The sequence below is a fragment of the Caretta caretta genome, chromosome 7 (assembly GCF_965140235.1).
Source record: "Caretta caretta isolate rCarCar2 chromosome 7, rCarCar1.hap1, whole genome shotgun sequence".
Lineage (NCBI taxonomy): Eukaryota > Metazoa > Chordata > Testudines > Cheloniidae > Caretta > Caretta caretta.
Window position 1 is genome coordinate 104,889,199 of NC_134212.1, and position 18,957 is coordinate 104,908,155.

General features: G+C 40.7%; 1 protein-coding gene across 4 annotated transcripts in view; it reads right to left on the reverse strand.

The window, feature by feature from the left end:
* Positions 1-18,957, reverse strand: part of ZRANB1 (zinc finger RANBP2-type containing 1) — a 74,596-nt gene that overhangs the window by 28,055 nt on the left and 27,584 nt on the right. For 3 of the 4 annotated variants that reach the window (XM_048856708.2, XM_048856712.2, XM_048856709.2), the window contains 3 exons: positions 15,519-15,569; positions 3,779-3,966; positions 1,638-1,791 (listed from right to left, as the gene is read on the reverse strand). In XM_048856708.2, the coding sequence (XP_048712665.1) occupies positions 1,638-1,791; positions 3,779-3,966; positions 15,519-15,569 (393 nt within the window). The remainder of the gene's footprint in view (positions 1-1,637; positions 1,792-3,778; positions 3,967-15,518; positions 15,570-18,957) is intronic. The other variant, XM_048856713.2, reaches the window with a different exon arrangement.

An 18,957-nucleotide genomic window follows, 5' to 3' on the forward strand; every position in this document is an offset into this window, starting at 1 on the left:
TATTTTCCATTCAGCCATGTGCGGCCCAAAGCTCCAGATCCCAGACTAAGCTAAGAATCCTTTAGGCTGGCTGGTCATGGTGTACAAAGCACTAAGGCACCCGACACAAGATTTCTGGACACCTGAAGGATCAATCATCTGCTCCAGTGGAATCAGTGAAGTAGGGAACCAGGTGAGAAAGCAAGAAATAAGTAGAGAAGAGAGTTTTTCCATCGAGCACTGGCTCCGTAGCTCCTGCAGGTGGAGGCAGCATGCAGAGCTGCCAGGCTGCGCCTCCGCCTAGGAACAGCAGGGACACGTCGGCGTTTGTGGGGAGCCACCCAAAGTGAGCAGTGCCTGGATGTGGCACCCCGAAACCCCTCCTGTGCCCCAACCCCCTGCCCCAAGCCCCCCTCCCATACCCAAACTCCCTCCCAGAGCACACGCCTCGCACCCCTTCCTGTGCCCCAATCCCCAGCTCCTTCCCGCATCCAAACTCCCTCCTTCCATTGGTAAGTATATCTCTTAGTTAACCGGAATTTTTGACTAATCCAGCACCCACCAAACATGCCAGATAACAAAGCTTTTACTGTATCAAGAGCATTTTTAGGTGAGACGACAGCCAGACCTGGAAGCATGTCCTCTGTACTTTCATAATCCAGGGTCATGGTATAAAAAATAATCAGTTTCAAGCCACGTTTATAAAAGGATTAATATTTGTAGAGAAGTAATACCTAACAATCTCCTACTGCAAGCAAGTCCAGGACCAGTTTCTGCAATATAATTAAGTTTCCTTTTTCCCTGTCCATCCAGTCTATAATATAATATCATGGAACACAAGATTTTACTTAAATTTGTGGGGAAAGCTCAAATGGAACATTTTTATGATGGCTATAACTAATGCTATACATAAAATGCTGTCATAGACTTTACTGCTTATGTATACTGTACTATATAAATTACAAAAACTTCACTTCATTCAACTAGAATGAAAATTCTATGATCAGATATTCAGTCACGGGAACTCAATCAGAAGATTGAGACACGCTCATCTCTAAATATACTTTTACAAATATTCAGGTGTCAAACAGCTTATATTCTTCTCGATCATGCTATCTCAGAATAAACTGAAGATAACTGTAACGTGAACATTTCCATATAAGAAAAAAAAAAAAAAAAACACACAGGATACATCTGAATAGTAGTTTTAGTCCCAAAACCAATCATTGTGTGTCAAACCTTTTGTTTTACAAAAGGAACACTAAAATTACAGAACTACAGAATGATGCAAAAATCTAGTCATCTAAGCATCGAAATAAGAACCAGGCACACTTGATCGCCAACCTCAACCTTAATACAGACTCATTCCGTGAAGACATCCTTTTTGCTTCAATTTTCCCCCTCTCTAAACTGAGAACAATAGTAGTTTATTTCACAGGAGAAATGCGAGGACTGAAATACATGAAGAGCTTTGCAGATTTAAAAATCACCAGGAAAAGCCTAAGAACTATTTTGTATCAAGTGCTAACAAAAGTTATATCAGAAAAATTACAGAAGGGGGCAGAGGGTTGGGGCGGCGACAAAATGTGTTGGTAGTTTCATACACAATTAAAGTAACAAAGGCATCATTGACAAAGTGCGGAGCATTTCATAATTACCTGCAGGTAATGTAAATGTTACAAGGTCAGTTAAAAAATAGCAAGCAAAATCTCCCTTTCGTTGATGAAGAGACGCAGCAATTTCACGCCGGATTTGTTCTGTAAGCTCTGGACACACCATTGCTGGAATGCACTTTGCCGCATGTTGTGATACCTGTAATATAACAGACTTATTTCACCTGATAGCTATTTATATTTAGCCAAAAATAGTAAAAAGCGTTGGGCATTAAATAACATTTCATAGAAAATGTTTTGAGTAGAAGAGGGATAAGGAGGTATTTAAAGTTGTTTATAAAGAAGGAATCTGGAATGAACACAACTGAGGGAAAAAGCGATCCCATCAAAACAGATGCAAGGCAGTCACATATGAGCGTAAATATCAGTCTCCTCAAAGACATTACAAATAAGTCAACAGCTATCATAAGTGAGTGAATGCAAATACCGCTTACTCATTATGAAGCTAACAGGCACTAAACTGACCACCACATAACTTAGCATTGAATCCAGCAAGAACCAAAATTGAACAGATGGCTGAAGGGGTGGGGTAGAATTAGATAACAGAAGCAAACAAAATGATGGTTCATAAAATGCTGATCCAAACTAGAACCTCTGATGCCACTTGGTGACAGAAGGAAAAAGCCTGATGTTATGAATTGGCACAGATTACAATTTAGCATCCTCACGTAAATTTCTTCTTTGCTTCCATATGTTACATGGGATTCTATACTGCATACTGAATGGGCTTGTCTGAGGAAACTTCCCATTTCTTACCTCCCACTCGCCAGAAGTCTAACAACTGAGGAAATGACTATACATGGACCACACGAATTCTGAAGGATTCTGGCCATCGATGGCAGGAAAAAAGTCATTCGGTGATAAAGGTCATATATTATCAGGTACACATCTGGACTACACAATGGAGATATTTTGAAGTGATATTTGGAAGACATGCATTTTAAAGTGGTAATTACTCTGACAAACCTAGGGAACAGTATTACTACTATTTGCTAGGGTTCAGTACACATTTTCACAACAACTGCAGGTAAAAATTGCTGCTGACAAAATCAAAAATACAGGATTTTTCAGTGAAGCTAACTTTGTTTTAAATCTATCCATCAAACCAATTACATGTGTCCCTCACTACTTAAAATGTGCAGTTGCATGTACTAACTGCACACAAATACACACAGTTCTTCAAACTACCTGAAAACTTCCCACTAGTCTTCTCTTCTGCTGCTTTGTTCCTCAACCCCAGGCTTTAGATACAACTGTATATGCAGCTCATCCCCCTTCTCCCACACACTAGCTTCCTTGGGAAAAGCTAATCCCCCAACCCTACAGTAAGAGTAATTTTTCTCATTAGATTGTCCTTAAAAGTTGCATGGACTCCTGATTCAGTTCAAAGCAGGAAGGGGAGCGAACTGAGGCTGAGAGATTCTTCCCTGAAAGTAGGTAGTTTTGAAAGTACACAAGGGTAAATCTAAGCAATGCCTCTAGGTGAACTTCACATATCATGTGACCCATCTGTGCTACGTCTATTCAGGCCTAATTTTTAGGTCCAACTTGGACTCAAGACCACCTAACCTGACTCCACCCAAAGAGGAGCAAGTTTTTCTCCAAACCCAATTAAGCCACAACACTGCTGCCCTCTGCCTGTCGAGTCATTTCTCCTCCTCCTGCCTGTGGAGTTGGCACAGCAGCAGCTGCACGCCTACTCCTGCCATGCGCTGCCCCCTGCTGCGCTGTGTGCACTCTCGAGCAAGAGCTGCTACAACTCCTCAGCACACTCAGATACAGCACTTTAATTTTCTCCAAGTGTTTTGCTCTAGAGGCATTTCCTTTCCCCCAGACAAAAGCACGGGAGGCATCAAAGCTGTTTACTTCCACTGCAGTAAGGTCAGGAAGTATGACCAAACTGCTTATATCTGACAAGAAACTTGTAAGATATCTGGATAGGACAGTCTTGCTGTTTTAAGAGAACTATTTCTGAAAAATCGAACAGAAAAAAGGCACAAAGACGCTACTCATGCATTTGTCGGTCTCCATCGCCTAGCAAAGAAAGTTGCACTGCAATAATTGGAAACTGTGATAAGGTTATGTAAAATCTTTAGTTGATCTAAACAAAGGCCAAAGTAACTCACCTCTGTAAGCAAAATTGCTAGCATATTCTGCCTTTGAAAACGTATAGCCAAATGTACAAGTGTGTATCCCACATCAAAAGCAGAAGGGCGATTTAGCAGGCGTACTTCATCCGCTGTAAGCTGGCGTGCAATATCTCCTCCTGAGGACTTGTATGCTTCAACAGCAGCTAAATCACCTTCTACAACTCCTGAAGACACACAAAGCACACCATCTTTATTATCTAAAATGAAGCTGTGATTTTGGATCAAACTACCTTATTTCACAGTTTCCCTATGCCCACTGGACTCTAGTCTTTGAGAACAAAAGCAAAATTGCTCACACAGCTGGTTTTATTTTAGTATTCGGCAGTCTTGCACTTACCTTACCCACCAGACCAGTTCCATGCTCCAGCAAGCATATGCTAGGACACCAAGGCAGAGTGTGAGCCAGTGATCCAAGTAAGGCTTGGTGGTTATGGACCATCAGATGACACACTTGGTTTAAATATAGTATATAGCCCTTACATCTGACTATGGATGATGAAAGTGGCCACTCAGCAGAAAGTTGTATTTTGACAATTCTGCCTGCAGTTTATCTTAAAGCCTGTCAAAAATCAGTGTACTCTGTATATGCAAAAGTTTGTTTTGACAAATCCCTTCAAACAACTTTTTTAATCTTGCCATTTATCACAGAAAATACTCTTGCACGAAGAAAATTTAATGTGAAATTGACATTCCATCCTAATATAAGATAGAAAGGCAATTCCATATTAAATTCCTCTTCTAATACTTACTGTAACTCCTTGATCAACTGTCATGAAAAGTATTCGTATAAAATATTTATTCGGTGCTTACAAGAACAGCCTTTCTAAACAACAATATTCCCTTTTTAAACCAGTGGCACTTGTCAGTAACCAAGATGAAAATAAATGCATTTGTTTCCGTGTATGCCAGTTGTGGCTGAGCCCCATGGAACTCTTTTACAGTTAAAGTGCAACTCTCAGAGCCCCACAAGTCCCGTCTCTCCCCCCGACCTATGGGGGCCTGGGGGGGGACGGCGTGCAGAACTTGAGGCTTCTGCCCTGCAGTAGGGATGCAAAAGGTTAACCCACCTTAATCATTAACCCCTGCCCCAGCTGTGCCAGCCCCACCACCCGATTGGCCCCAGCCTGCCAGATCAGCCCTTTAAATTGGTTAACCGTTTAAATGGAATATTTAATCATTTAAACCATTTCCTTTTTAAACAGTATTTACATCCCTACCTTGCAGTGGGATTAGGAGCTTCTGCCAGAGACAACTGGTACCTACTGAGAGTGGGGGCAGGGGAAATTTAAAGGTTCAGGGCCCACCCTCAGTGGCCCCTCCCTGCAGCTCCCAGGTGCTAGTTCCACGTTAAGAGGTAGGGCAAACAGCTAGGAAGTGCAGGGAGGGGACGCTGCTTTAGCCCTAGCAGGCAAGCCACACGGGGCTGAAGCCCTGAGTCCTGGCAGGCACACCCTGGCTCTCTAACTTCTGAAGATTGTCATATGTTGCTCAGAGGGTCAGTAAGTTTGGCCACCCCGGTGTATACCATACTCCATGTTTTCTAATAGCCCAAGTTCTACTCTTTAGGGAAGAGAATAATTTCTCCCTACCCCAAGCAGGTTTTGTTGTTTTTTTTTTAATTATTTAAAAGGTACAGTTGACTAGAAGCTAAGCATACGTTTTCTTCCTAGTCAGTTTTAGAATAATTCTGTTGCGATGAAGCAACTGGGATTCACCTCCAATATGTGCTCGAATTTATACACTGGTATCACCACCCATTTTGTGCTATTAATAGCATTTTGTGCTGTTACATGCTACACACTATAAGACAGGCATTTGCCTTTTAAGAATTATATATATATTATATATAAAATCAATACGTTTTTTCCCTTTTTAAAAAACTAGCTCCTTCTGTATTTGAGCCTGGGAGTGAAAGCTCATATGACAGTCCTGCAGAACTACCATTAAGAGCAGTGGCTATTTATACCCTGACCAGTGGCTTCCTGGGTCTCTGGCCTGTTCATTCTTGAAATGTTGCCCCACCCTACCAGCCTATGTAGTCCCTGCTGCTTCTGTTCTAGAGTCTTATTTCTTTTCCAACTGCCATGGACCTTCCAAGATCCCTTCTTGGGGACAAGCAGCAACTGCCAAATCTTGTTCTCTCTATTACAGGTTAGATGGAGATCTCCATCCACCTTACTGATGAAAGGAATACAAAAACAACATTTTTCTGCCAAACCTCTTTGCTTCAGTGGCTGCAAGGGGAAGGAGCTGCTGTAGCACCTTAGAGTGGTAGTACCTAAACTTTTTAGTACTGATGCTCCCTCATAGATATGTTAAAACATGGTGGGGATCTCCACTACCAAATACTTGTTTTTACTGACTCAGAACACTAGTATTCAAGAGGGACATTAAGAGTTTGGACAGTTTTGTGATTTTATTCAACTACAGTCAGTTTAATTATACAATCTGTGTTTTTAAAACTAAAAGTTAAAAATATGGACTTTTTGGCAAGTTTGGACACAGCTTAACATTTTAGTGAGAAGAATAAGTTGGTTTCAAACTGCACAGTTGTACATTTAGTTGCATCTGATAGGCCACAATGTCATTTTCCAAGTTTAAACAATTTCTGTTTAGTTTTCCACAGAAATCATCGCTGAAAACTCAGACTCAGAGATAGCTGGAAGCAAGCTGAAGCAGCACTTCCATAGTTTCATCAGTGAGGGCATGTCTATACTACAAAACTATGTTGATCTAAGTTTAGTCGGCATACAGCCACTGCAGTAATTAAATTGTTTTTGTGTGTCCTCACTAAGCTCCTTGTGTCGGTGGCACTCATCCTCACCAGGAGCGCTTGTACTGACTCTCCTATCAGTGCAGGTCATTGTAGGACAGCTTCTGAAAGCCAACAGTTAATGTAAGTAACTGTGTCTGCACTGACACTGTCGACCTAACTACAGTCTCTTGCAGAGGTGTGGTTAAGTTGGTGTAGCAGAGTAGTTATGTCGGTGGGAGTGAAATTTTAGCGTAGACACTTACATAGTTAGGTCAACGAAAACTGCCTTGCATCGACCTAACTCTGTAGCATAGACCAGGCCAAAGTTCCCTTCACAATCTAGAATTCCTGGTTTGCTAGATTTGAAAACCCGGTCTTCAGTCTGATCACTCAACAATTCTAAGAAATTTTCTTGAGCCAAGATACTTAATGTTGGAATAGTATCAACTGTTAACAAGCAGAGATTTCAAATTCAACTGGTATCATCAGACGTATCTACAGCTCCAGGAAAAAATTCCTCAAAATGGGAATACAATCCAGACAAAAATCAAATATTAACTCATTTAATAACATTTGAATCAGTTTGAATTTTTTTTTTTTTTTTAAAAAGTCTGATAACACTTGATAACTTCCTTTTCAACATGGAATCTCCAAAGACAAAGCTTCTTCGAGAATTCCTTGATTTCGTCTTTCGTATCAGTTTTATTTGTATTCCTACCTTTAAGTATTAGGTTCAGTGCATTCAATTTGCCAAATACGTCTACCATATAAGCTAACAAAGTCAAGAAGACAACTTACACATGTCATCTGCAAAATGTATGCTCACAACTGTTTACCTAAGTTACATATACAGAAATGCCAACAATTGCTCATACCCAGATTTATAAATCTGGTCCATTGCAGGCATATGGCAGGCCTATTTATTGAAAAGAGTGGCTTTCAGAAATGTTAAGTTCATGTTGTAGGTAGCTCATTTTATCTACAGAAAGTAGATTAGTCTTGCTCATGGAATAAATTTCACCACAAAGCAAATTTTCTAGTTCCTAGACTAAAAGACAGGACACAAATATGATTTTTACAGCAAAAAAGAAAAGTGGAAGCAATTATCTCTGTACCAGCATGTCAGCACCATAAACCAGGTGACCTGCACAGGAGTTTATTTTGTTTTAAATTAAGCTACTGCCCACCCCCCACCTCCATATGATATATAAAGGTAACATGACAGGGTTTTTTGTTTTGTAATTTATACTTATCTTGTATGTCAAATCTGGCCTTCCCTAGTTTCAATCAAAGACCTCTTTTGGGCCCTAGATCTTGTTTACATTGAACTATCAAAACATTTCCCACTAATGTCAGCAATGCTCAGAGCACTAGTGTAGACACCCCACTAGCATTTTTTTCAACAATCAACATAATGTTGAAAATTGTGTCAGCAGCCATGTAGCCAATATGTTCTAACCTTAACCCCTGGTCTACTCACTGGTTTTGTACTATTTTAACTATTTTGGTCTGGGATGGGTTGGGTTTTTAACCAAAAGAATTAAAATGGGTACAACTTCTAGTGTCAAAAGATGTGTATACAAAGGTATCCAGTATCAATATATTTTCCTAAATGTATGGGACTAGCTACACTGATGTCAGTATCTTTATATCAGCAAAACTGTGCCCACACTGGCAGCACACGAAACTGCTTTAATTATAATGGCATGGTAAAAACAAGACAATTTTGTGTATAAAGTTCTTAGAGTGGGTTTATGGGTTTTTTTGGTGTAGATTAATCTTTATTTTACTTTAAATAGGAAAAAAGCTAAACTGAACGAAAGCACTTTAATATGTATACACACAAACTTGCATTCTAACTAAACTGGATTAAAAACACTTTGTTAATCATGTTGTCAAGGTTCCTCCCCCACTCTGAACTCTAGGATACAGATCTGGGGACCTGCATGAAAACCTCCTAAGCTAAACCTTACTTTTACCCGCTTAGGTTAAAACTTCCCCAAGGTACAAATTAATTTTATCCTTTGTCCTTGGAATAACCACTGCCACCACCAAACTAACTGGGTTTACTGGGAAACGCAGTTTGGACACATCTTTCCCCCCAAAATCCTCCCAACCCTTGCACCCCACTTCCTGGGAAAGGTTTGGTAAAAATCCTCACCAATTTGCATAGGTGACCACAGACCCAAACCATGGGATCTGAGAACAATGAAAAAGCATTCAGTTTTCTTACAAGAAGACTTTTAATAGAAATAGAAGTAGATAGAAGTAAAGGAATCACCCCTGTAAAATCAGGATGGTAGGTACCTTACAGGGTAATTAGATTCAAAACATGTGAATCCCTCTAGGCAAAACCTTAAATTACAAAAAAGATACACAGACAGAAATAGTTATTCTATTCAGCACAATTCTTTTCTCAGCCATTTAAAGAAATCATAATCTAACGCATACCCAGCTAGATTACTTACTAAAAGTTCTAAGACTCCATTCCTGTTCTATCCCCGGCAAAGCAGCATACCAACAGACACAGACCCTGTGTTTCTCTCCCTCCTCCCAGCTTTTGAAAGTATCTTGTCTCCTCATTGGTCATTTTGGTCAGGTGCCAGCGAGGTTACCTTTAGCTTCTTAACCCTTTACACGCGAGAGGATTTTTCCTCTGGCCAGGAGGGATTTTAAAGGGGTTTACCCTTCCCTTTACATTTATGACACATGTGCAAGACTGTGCATAGACAAGACCCTAGTTTAGGCAAGGATTTAAACTAAAAGCTTTCCAAGTTCAGGGTTTCTGTACTTATGCAGATGGAAATACCATGGTAAAGGGGGCTGTGTTCTCATGTTTATACAGAGAAAATGCTTCACCTACTTAAAGAAGTTGTTGTGCCTCACCCTTTGAATAGATGACAATTAGCTTAATTATTCCTTGAATTGCCTGAAGGGCTCTAAGTACATTTACATGGCTGTTTTTAGCCCTGCAGCCCAAGCCCCATAAGCTCGAATCAACTGACCCAGGCATTGAGACTCAGTGCCCTTGGTTTTTCTTTGCAATTTAGACATATCCCCAGTATACCTTCCTCTCTGTCTCAGCTATCTTTTGCTTTTCCAGCCATCGAATTTCTGCTAGGTTCTGTTTATGCTCAAGTTGCAATTTATTTGCTGTCTTTCGCACTCTAAATTTTTTCTGCAGCTTCTGTAGCATCACGTAAGGGCTGTGCTCCTGCCTTTTGATCACTGGCCATTAACAGATTTCTCAGTTCTTGATTTGTAGCTTTCTTTCTAAAGCTTATCCCCTTTTCTGAACACAAACCTTCCAAGGCTTTTTTGCCAAGGCCCTCATATGCTCTTCGCTCACCCATTGCAACTGCTTTTTAACCAAACCCTCAATACCAAAATTCAAATTCTCCACCCTCACTCTGAACTCCTTGCCCCATTCTCTTTACCAACACTGCACATCCCTTGGCTGCTCATCAGATTTCTCTCTCCTCTCCCTGCCCACCCCCATACTACTGGTTCCCAGTCTCTTTGCCCAGCCAGCCCTCAACTCTCCCCCTACCTTAACTCTCAGTCTCTCCCTACCCCTAGGCTCCCTCTCTTAATCTACTCAACCCTCCCTCCACACACACACTCAAACTCCTCCCTCAGGTCTGGTTCTTGTTCCCTCTGCATTCACATCAGGTAGCTTCCTCCTTCACACTGCTTGGGCATCAGCAGGGACAGGCGAAGGACAGAAAGGCTCCCTGCTCAGAACCGTGCCCAGCACACAACAGCCCAGAGCTGCAACTGAGGAAAAGTCCTGTTCAGTATCAGGTTGAAACATGTCAGAGCAATGGACTCTCTGGAAATTTTGGCTACAAAGACCTAGCAAGTCTCTATTAACCATGTGCAAACAGAAGTTTTTCCAACAGGTTTCAACCTAGCCAAATTTGGGTAGATTTTCACTGAAACAGCTAAAGGCACATTCCTGACACAAAAGCTGTCCTCTGCCAAATTTCAAGGAGGGCACAGAAATCTGTCCACAGAAAAGGTTGTCAGAATTTAAGATGGACAAAGCAATTCTCCCCAGCCTTTATCCTAGAAACAGCTGAAACACTTTGGTTGAATTTTTCCAAAAACAAATCAGCAGGAAGCAGGCATGGAAAATTTCAGCCAATCAGCCAGAGTTAGAAGCAACCAAAAACAGGGAAAGTGTTGGGCAAACCTGTTAATAGGCAGTGCTATCAGCCCTACATATAAGTGACAAGATACTACATATTCACAGAGTTTAAGCTCAGAAGGGATCAGAAGATCCTCCAGTCTGACCTCCTGGAGGCCGTTAAGTTACCCAGTGACCCTGTACAGAACTCAATAATTAGTGTATGGCTAAAGCAAGACTCCTAAAAAGGCACCAATTCCCTTGGTAGCCTGTTCATCACAATTATACCATCTTTACAAGTCTCTAACGGCTTATAGTAAGTCACAGAGAACATCTATTATATAGGACCCTACCAAATTCACAGTCCATTTTGGTTAATTTCATGGCCAGAGGGTTTTTTTTAAATTGGTCAATTTCACTATTTCAGATGTTTACATCTGAAATTTCATGGTGTTGTAACCATGGAGGTCCCAACCCAAAATAGGACTATGGGGGGGGGGGGTCTTAAAGCTGTTGTAGGGGGGTGGCAGGATTTCCACCTTCAGTTCTGCAGAGCTTCCTGCAACTGGAAGAGGCTCCCGGAAGTGGAGGTGGTCCAATCACTCCAGTGCTGCTCACAACTGCTAGTCACAGCCAGTGGTGGAATAACGCATGGGCCCTGGCCAATTTGAAAAATGGGTGCCCCAAGCCCAGGCAGGAGCTGGGAGACACTGAGCGGAAGCCCTAAGTCCAGGTGCTCCAAGTCCAGGCAGGAGTCCGGGGGGGGGGGGGGGGGGTGTTTGCAGAAACCTGGCCTGGAGCTTGGTGGTTTTATTATCTCAAGGGAGAGTTCTTTCCCATAGACATAGAGAGTCTTCACCAGCTGCACCACTGTAGTGCTGTACATGTAGACAAATCCTCAATGTGTAAATCATCCTGCTACCCCAAATAACTACAACTAGCCAATCGTTCTTCCCAACATTAAAAGAAAAAGGCAGGCTCTGCAACGCAGCAGCATCTCCTCCTTTCTCACATAATTTCTCTCAGCACCTCCAACAAGGTACCATGGTTGCTGCATTTTGTCCAAGCACTCTCTCACAGATCTCATACTCCATGTTTGCAAAGCATGCCAGTTTTATGAATGCTTAGATACATATAATACCATTAGTAAAAAATCGAAGTGAAGAGAAGAAACAGGGCAGCCTGTAACAACCATAACAAACTCAGGGATGAAACAAAACTAACGAGAGACATATGCTGACACACTAGGAATGAACTAACTGTCCTTTTAAGGATACACTGAAAAATAAGATTTATTACAGATTAGTCTAAATATTCTGGATGTGCATAAGAAATGTATTTAGTTGCTTGCATTTAAAACTTTCATATACTGTACCACTTAACTAAAATAGAAGGAAAATATGTATTTTATCATCGAGAAATCAACTGTAAACTATTTTATGAGTGATAAGAATGTTGCTTACTAGTTCTCAGCTTATGCTCAAATAAATTGGTTAGTCTCTAAAGTGCCACAAGTACTCCTTTTCTTTTTGTGAATACACACTAACATGGCTGTTACTCTGAAACCAATTTATAATATCCCAGGGAAGTTGGGATAATTCAAATGGTTACTTATGGTATAGAAAGTAAAAGTCATGCTACAAAATGCCAATATCTTAAAAGTATTCTAATTTGACTAGGTAATAATGATAAAATTCATTCTTTTGTCATTTGTCTCATTATGATTGTAAACCACTTGCAGGATTGAGAACTAGAGGTGCAAGTGACAGTGACCCAATATCCATGACTGGAAATATGGCTATGTTATTTATGCCAGCCTATCAATGTTTCTCCACTAGGCATTGGGAAAAGGGAAAGTAAAAAATATCTCTAAAACTGACAAAGCATCAGAAAGAGCAAGCTACGAGAAGGGCAAAACCAAAGGCCATTGTTATATCTTCTGTCACTAGAGTTCCTTGGAAAGGAAGGCTTAGCTACACATTGGAGAATTGAGTGAGGTGTGGTAGAAAGTGAACATTGATGGGGGTTTGGCTTTGGAGAGAGATATACCTGAACAAAAATTTTTTTTAAAATAGCAGACATTTCTAACCTTGTAGAAGAAGCAAGTTCCATTTTAGCCTTCTTATTTCATTTCCTTCTTAAACTTGTCTAAAGGTCATTGTAAGTCTATCCTTCCCAAAGCTCTCATACTCCATGTTTGCAAAATGTTACATTACAATATGGCAGGACAATTTAGGCCAAACTTGAGTCAAAGTAAAAAGAGACTAAGCCACATTTAAGCATGTTATGGGTATAATGAGCAAACATTTTCCTGAATAGCTTTCAAGACACAGAACTCTGAGCACTAAAAACACACACACACACACACACACTCTCTCAGTTCAGAGCAAAGGGAATAGGTGGTCTGCCAAATTGGAACTATAAAGCAACATTAATGGATTCCCTTTAGAAAATTTCAGATAAGCAAACACTTTCACATCACTTATAATGACCATGCACTAGTTTTACTGGAAAATACAGAATATGCTAACTAAAGAGCCTGATCATTTGACAGCTTTGCAATTCTAATGAGAATTGAAAATGAGTTAAAAGAATGAGGCATCAAGCGCAGAATCAAACGTGTTCTTCGTCCTTGAACAGTAAGGTCAGAAGAATATTTGAACCCATATTACAGGCTACTGAATATTAGTTTCCTTAGATTATCCCTGCTTTAAACTTTTATCTACCAAGTAGTTTCATTAGAGAGTCACAAAGGTCTTCACAAAGATCAACACATCAATGTGCTGCTTACTTCATTGGACTATTTTTATTCCTGGGGGAATTCTGTGCACATACACATTCGGGACGAAAGGCACTTCAGTTACACCTTTCTCCCACCAGGAGCTGCTATGGCACCAAAAGAGAGGACAGCCCTCTCTGTCCGCCACAGAGAGGGAAAGGGGTACACTGCCTTCCTCACAGCACCTTGTTTGCAGGGCCAGGTGAGAAGGCATGGGATACGGGGGGACGGACAGAGCAGGGCACATGCAGTTCCCGGGGGGGGGTGTCATAAATTGGGGTTCAGAAGGGCTATGGGGGGACAGACTAGGGCGGGGGCACAAGAGCTAGCAGCTGAAAGGGAGTGGGAGTGCATGGACACATGGGGTACAGGGACATATGGTGACATGGGGTGGCTAAGTGGGGCACAGGGATGGAGGGAGAGACTAGGGGTCAGCCAGGTTCTGCATGGGGGAGGCTCCCCAACTCTCTAACAATCCCTCCACCCCAAAACAATCCTTGTTCCATACTTCTCCCACCCACACCCAACAACCCTCCGAAGTTTACACCCAGGCTCCTTCCCAGCAATTACTTCCTTCTTCCTCAGCTCCTATGTTACCTCCTCAACTCCCCAAAGCCTTTGCACTGCTTCTGAGGGGTGGAGGGAAAAATATGTTTCTGTACTGTAGTTTAAATGAATTTTTACTCAAAAGCTTAGTATTAAAATGCCTAGTAAGGAATCTACTTGTCAAGAACATTTCTTAAATCTTTTTTGTTGTCCGTATTATTACAGACATACTTGCTGACAGGTATTTTGAAATAAATTACCAAAATAATTGAAACTGGTTGATTATATTGTGTTATTTATTTTAACATATTGTGTGCAGAATTTTTAATTTTTTGGCACAGAATTCCCCCAGGAGTATTTAATGACAATGTTAAACAACATTTTATTAACAGCCTGATCTCAAAATTAGTTATAACATCGAACAGTAGTATCTTAACATTTTTTTATGTAAATATTTGGTATGATTATATGAATAGACAAATCAAGTTTTAAAAATTCCTTCAGACTTATGACTGTAAGTGCAGTTGCAATGACAACCAAAATCAGCAAGAGCGAAACTGCTGCCCCTCCCAAGATATAGGATTGAAGGTAGGATCATTGCATCAAGAACATGTGCCTCTGGAGTTTGTTGCCTCTGTGTACAAGCACAACATATTCTCCATGTTGAGGTGCAAATCTTTGTGTGTCTAGTGTAATTCTGAATGTTCGAGAGGCAACATGATCTAGAAGCTAGAGCAGAGCAATGAAGCTGGGAGGACAGGGTTCTCTTACCAACTGCCACAACCTCTGCGCCTCACATTTCCTCATCTCTAAAATCAGTCATTACCATTTTCAAGCCCTGGGAGATCTTTAGACAGTACAGTTGGTACACAGGATATTAAACATGACCAGCAAAAGGGGAACAAAATGGGTTTCCCTCTTGAACATTTAAATTTTGTTGGAAAATTTTATTTCCTTGCCCTATTTTTGTACCTTTGGTTAAAACATGGTCTAAATCAGAACCATTGCACTAGTTTAAATACATTGATCTAGTTAAACTGGTGCAAACCTCTAACACAGGTGCACTTAAATCAATTTAACTCAAATTAGTTTAGCTTCATTTGTAAGTATATTAGTTTGCATTGATAAGTTAAGCAAGGGTAAACTGGTTTAAGTACAATTACATTAGGGTGTTGCACCAGCTTAACTAAGTAGATTTTAAATTTAAACAAAGTGGTTCAACTTTCCTAATATATACAAGCCCTTAATTAAAGTCGCTCAGATGCTTTCATACATCGGTGCTGAGGAGTTAGAACTGAACTGAACTGCAAGAGAAGCAGAAGTGTAATATTTTATCAGTAATCGTTATTGGTGTCTTTAAGAAGTGGTTTTCTCTGGACGAAATAAGCCTTATATTATCATATTATATAGAACATATGAAAAATGCTTAAATCCAAAATACATAAAATGCAACTGTTTTTAAATTGCACAAGATTAGTAACTATTGGCCTCCATATGAAAGTATTACCTTTTAAAGAAGTATCACAGGGGAAAATCCATGAAATCTTCATCATGAGACCTGCAAAGTTCAGCACATGCTACTCACAATTGGCATTCTGGATTCCCCCAGAGGCTTTTAAAGCTTCGTGGTTACTTAACATATCTATTAGAGTAAATCTGATGTTTTGGTCACTCTGATCCCTTACTAAGGACCTTATTAGAACAAGGCACCTTCAAAATACATTCATATTTAAGTAATTCAAGAAACAAGCAAATTACTATAGCCTTATACAAAGTAGTGTATGTACAGGATGTTCTATAATTGTTTTTGCAGTTTTACACCAGACAGCAATTTAGTTATCACTGTTCTGGAACAAACTTTTCAAGTATTTTATATTTCAAATCTCAGAATACAAGAAAGATTCAAATACTGCAGGATATCCCAGAGGAAATTTTTTCTATCTTTCAGACATCATGAACGGAAAAAAAAAATCGTATTTCACTGATCTGACATCTAATAAGACTGTATTTAAAAAAGCGCTAACTAGATATCCATAGGGCAAACAAAGGATCTCTAACAATAACTCTACACATGACTGGCATGCAAGAAAAATATCTTTTACCTGTGCCATCTGAGGAAGGAAAAGGGATGGTGAAAAGAAGCGACTATGGGGAAAAAACATGTCCAGTATACATTTTAATGGCTACCATCATTTGAAAGATTATGAGGGAGGAATCTGCCTTCTTTCAAAAGGAGGACATAAAAGCTTGAAGTCTATGCATGAAACTCTTTACCCATCAAAGGAGAGCAATGCGCCTTTTAGCTCATTGAAATGCACATCCATATACACAATAAGAACATTTACTTGCAGCCAAATAGATTACATAATGGTGTTTCACAAATCAGCTCTTGAACAATGCCAAGTGCAATGAAGTCGCTTCATGACACATCAAGGAATGGTATGAGACAAACACTATTAGAGCTGGAATTTCAAAAGAAGCATCCTACTTCAAAATCATTGTAAATTTCAAGTATTTAACCTACTCGTATGCATAAGCCTCAAAATTTCTGCTTCTGGGCAGTTACATCACAAAAATTAACTCATAAAGTCAATGACTGGAGAAAACCCTGCTCTCATGTCTCTGTTCTTTACCAGCATTGGGAGCATTATCCAGAATTTCCCTAGGAAAGCACTAAAATACAAAACAAAATTGGCAAAAAGAAAAGGAGTACTTATGGCACCTTAGAGACTAAACACATTTATTTGAGCATAAGCTTTTGTGAGCTACAGCTCAATTCATCGGATGCATGCAGTGGAAAATACAGTGGGGAGATTTATATACACAGAACATGAAACAATGGGTGTTACCATTCACACTGTAACAAGAGTGATCACGTAAGGTGAGCTATTGCCAGCCGGGGGGGGGGGGGGGCGCTAGGAGACAGGACCTTTTGTAGTGATAGTCAAGGTGGGCCATTTCCAGCAGTTGACAAGAACATCTGAGGAATGGGGGGGGGGGGTGTGGCGGAATAAACATGGGGAAATAGTTTTACTTTGTGTAATGACACACCCACTTCCAGTCTTTATTCAAGCATAAGTTAAATTGTATCCAGTTTGCAAATTAATTCCAATTCGCAGTCTCTCATTGGAGTCTGTTTTTGAAGATTTTTTTGTTGAAGAATTGCCACTTTTAGATCTGTAATCAAGTGACCAAAGAGACTGAAGTGTTCGCCAACTGGTTTTTGAATGTTATCATTCTTGACACCTTATTTGTGTCCATTTATTCTTCTACGTAGAATCTGTCCAGTTTGGCCAATGTGCATGGCAGAGGGGCATTGCTGGCACATGATGGAATATCATATTGGTAGATGCGCAGGTGAACAAGCCTCTAATAGTGTGGCTGATGTGATTAGGTCCTATGATGGTGTCTCCTGAATAGATGTGTGAACACAGTTGGCAACGGGCTTTGTTGCAAGGATAGGTTCCTGGGTTAGTGTTTTTGTTGTGTGGTTGCTCGTGAGTATTTGCTTCAGGTTGGGGGGCTGACTGTAAGCAAAGACTGGCCTGTCTCCCAAGATCTGTGAGGGTGATGGGTTGTCCTTCAGGATAGGCTGTAGATCCTTGATGATGCGTTAGAGAGGTTTTAGTTGGGGGCTGAAGGTGATGGCTAGTGGCGTTCTATTATTTTCTTTGTTGGGCCTGTCCTGTAGTAGGTAACTTCTGGGTACTCTTCTGGCTCTGTCAATCTATTTCTTCACTTCAGCAGGTGGGTACTGTAGTTGTAAGAATGCTTGATAGAGATCTTGTAGGTGTTTGTCTCTGTCTGAGGGGTTGGAGCAAAGGCGGTTGTATCGTAGAGCTTGGCTGTAGACAATGGATCGTGTGGTGTGGCCTGGATGAAAGCTGGAGGCATGTAGATAGGCATAGCGGTCAGTAGGTTTCTGGTATAGGGTGGTGTTTATGTGACCATCGCTTATTAGCACCGTAGTGTTCAGGAAGTGGATCTCTTGTACGCACTGGTCCAGACTGAGGTTGATGGTGGGATGGAAATTGTTGAAATCATGGTGGAATTCCTCAAGGGCTTCTTTTCCATGAGTCCAGATAATGAACATGTCATCAATGTAGCGCAAGTAGAGAAGGGGCTAGGGGACGAGAGCTGAGGAAGCGTTGTTCGAAGTCAGCCATAAAAATGTTAGCATACTGTGGGGCCATGCAGGTACCCATAGCAGTGCCACTGATTTGAAGGTATACATTGTCCCCAAGGAAATAGTTATGGGTGAGGATAAAGTCACAAAGTTCAGCCACCAGGTTTGCTGTGACATGGTCGGGATTCTAGGGGTGTGTCTGTGCAGATTTGTTCTTGTGCTTTTATAGGGAGTTTCTTGAGCAGATGGTGTAGTTTCTTTTGGTAACCCCCAGTGGGATCAGAATTATAACATTCAAAAACCAGTCGGAGAACACTTCAATCTCTTTGGTCACTCGATTACAGACCTAAAAGTGGCAATTCTTCAACAAAAAAACCTACAAAAACAGACTCCAATGAGAGACTGCTGAATTGGAATCAATTTGCAAACTGGATACAATTAACTTAGGCTTGAATAAAGATGGAGTGGATGTGTCATTACATAAAGTAAAACTATTTCCCCATGATTATTTCCCTTCCCTTCCCCACCTCACCCTACACTGCTCCTCACATGTTCTTGTCAACTGCTGGAAATGGCCCACCTTGATTATCACTACAAAAGGTTTCCCCACTTGCCCCCCGCTCTCCTGCTGGTAATAGCTCACCTTACCTGATCACTCTTGTTACAGTGTGTATGGTAACACCCATTGTTTCATGTTCTCTGTGTATATAAATCTCCACACTGTATTTCCACTGCATGCATCCAATGAAATGAGCTGTAGCTCACGAAAGTTTATGCTCAAATAAATGTGTTAGTTTCTAAGGTGCCACAAGTATTCCTT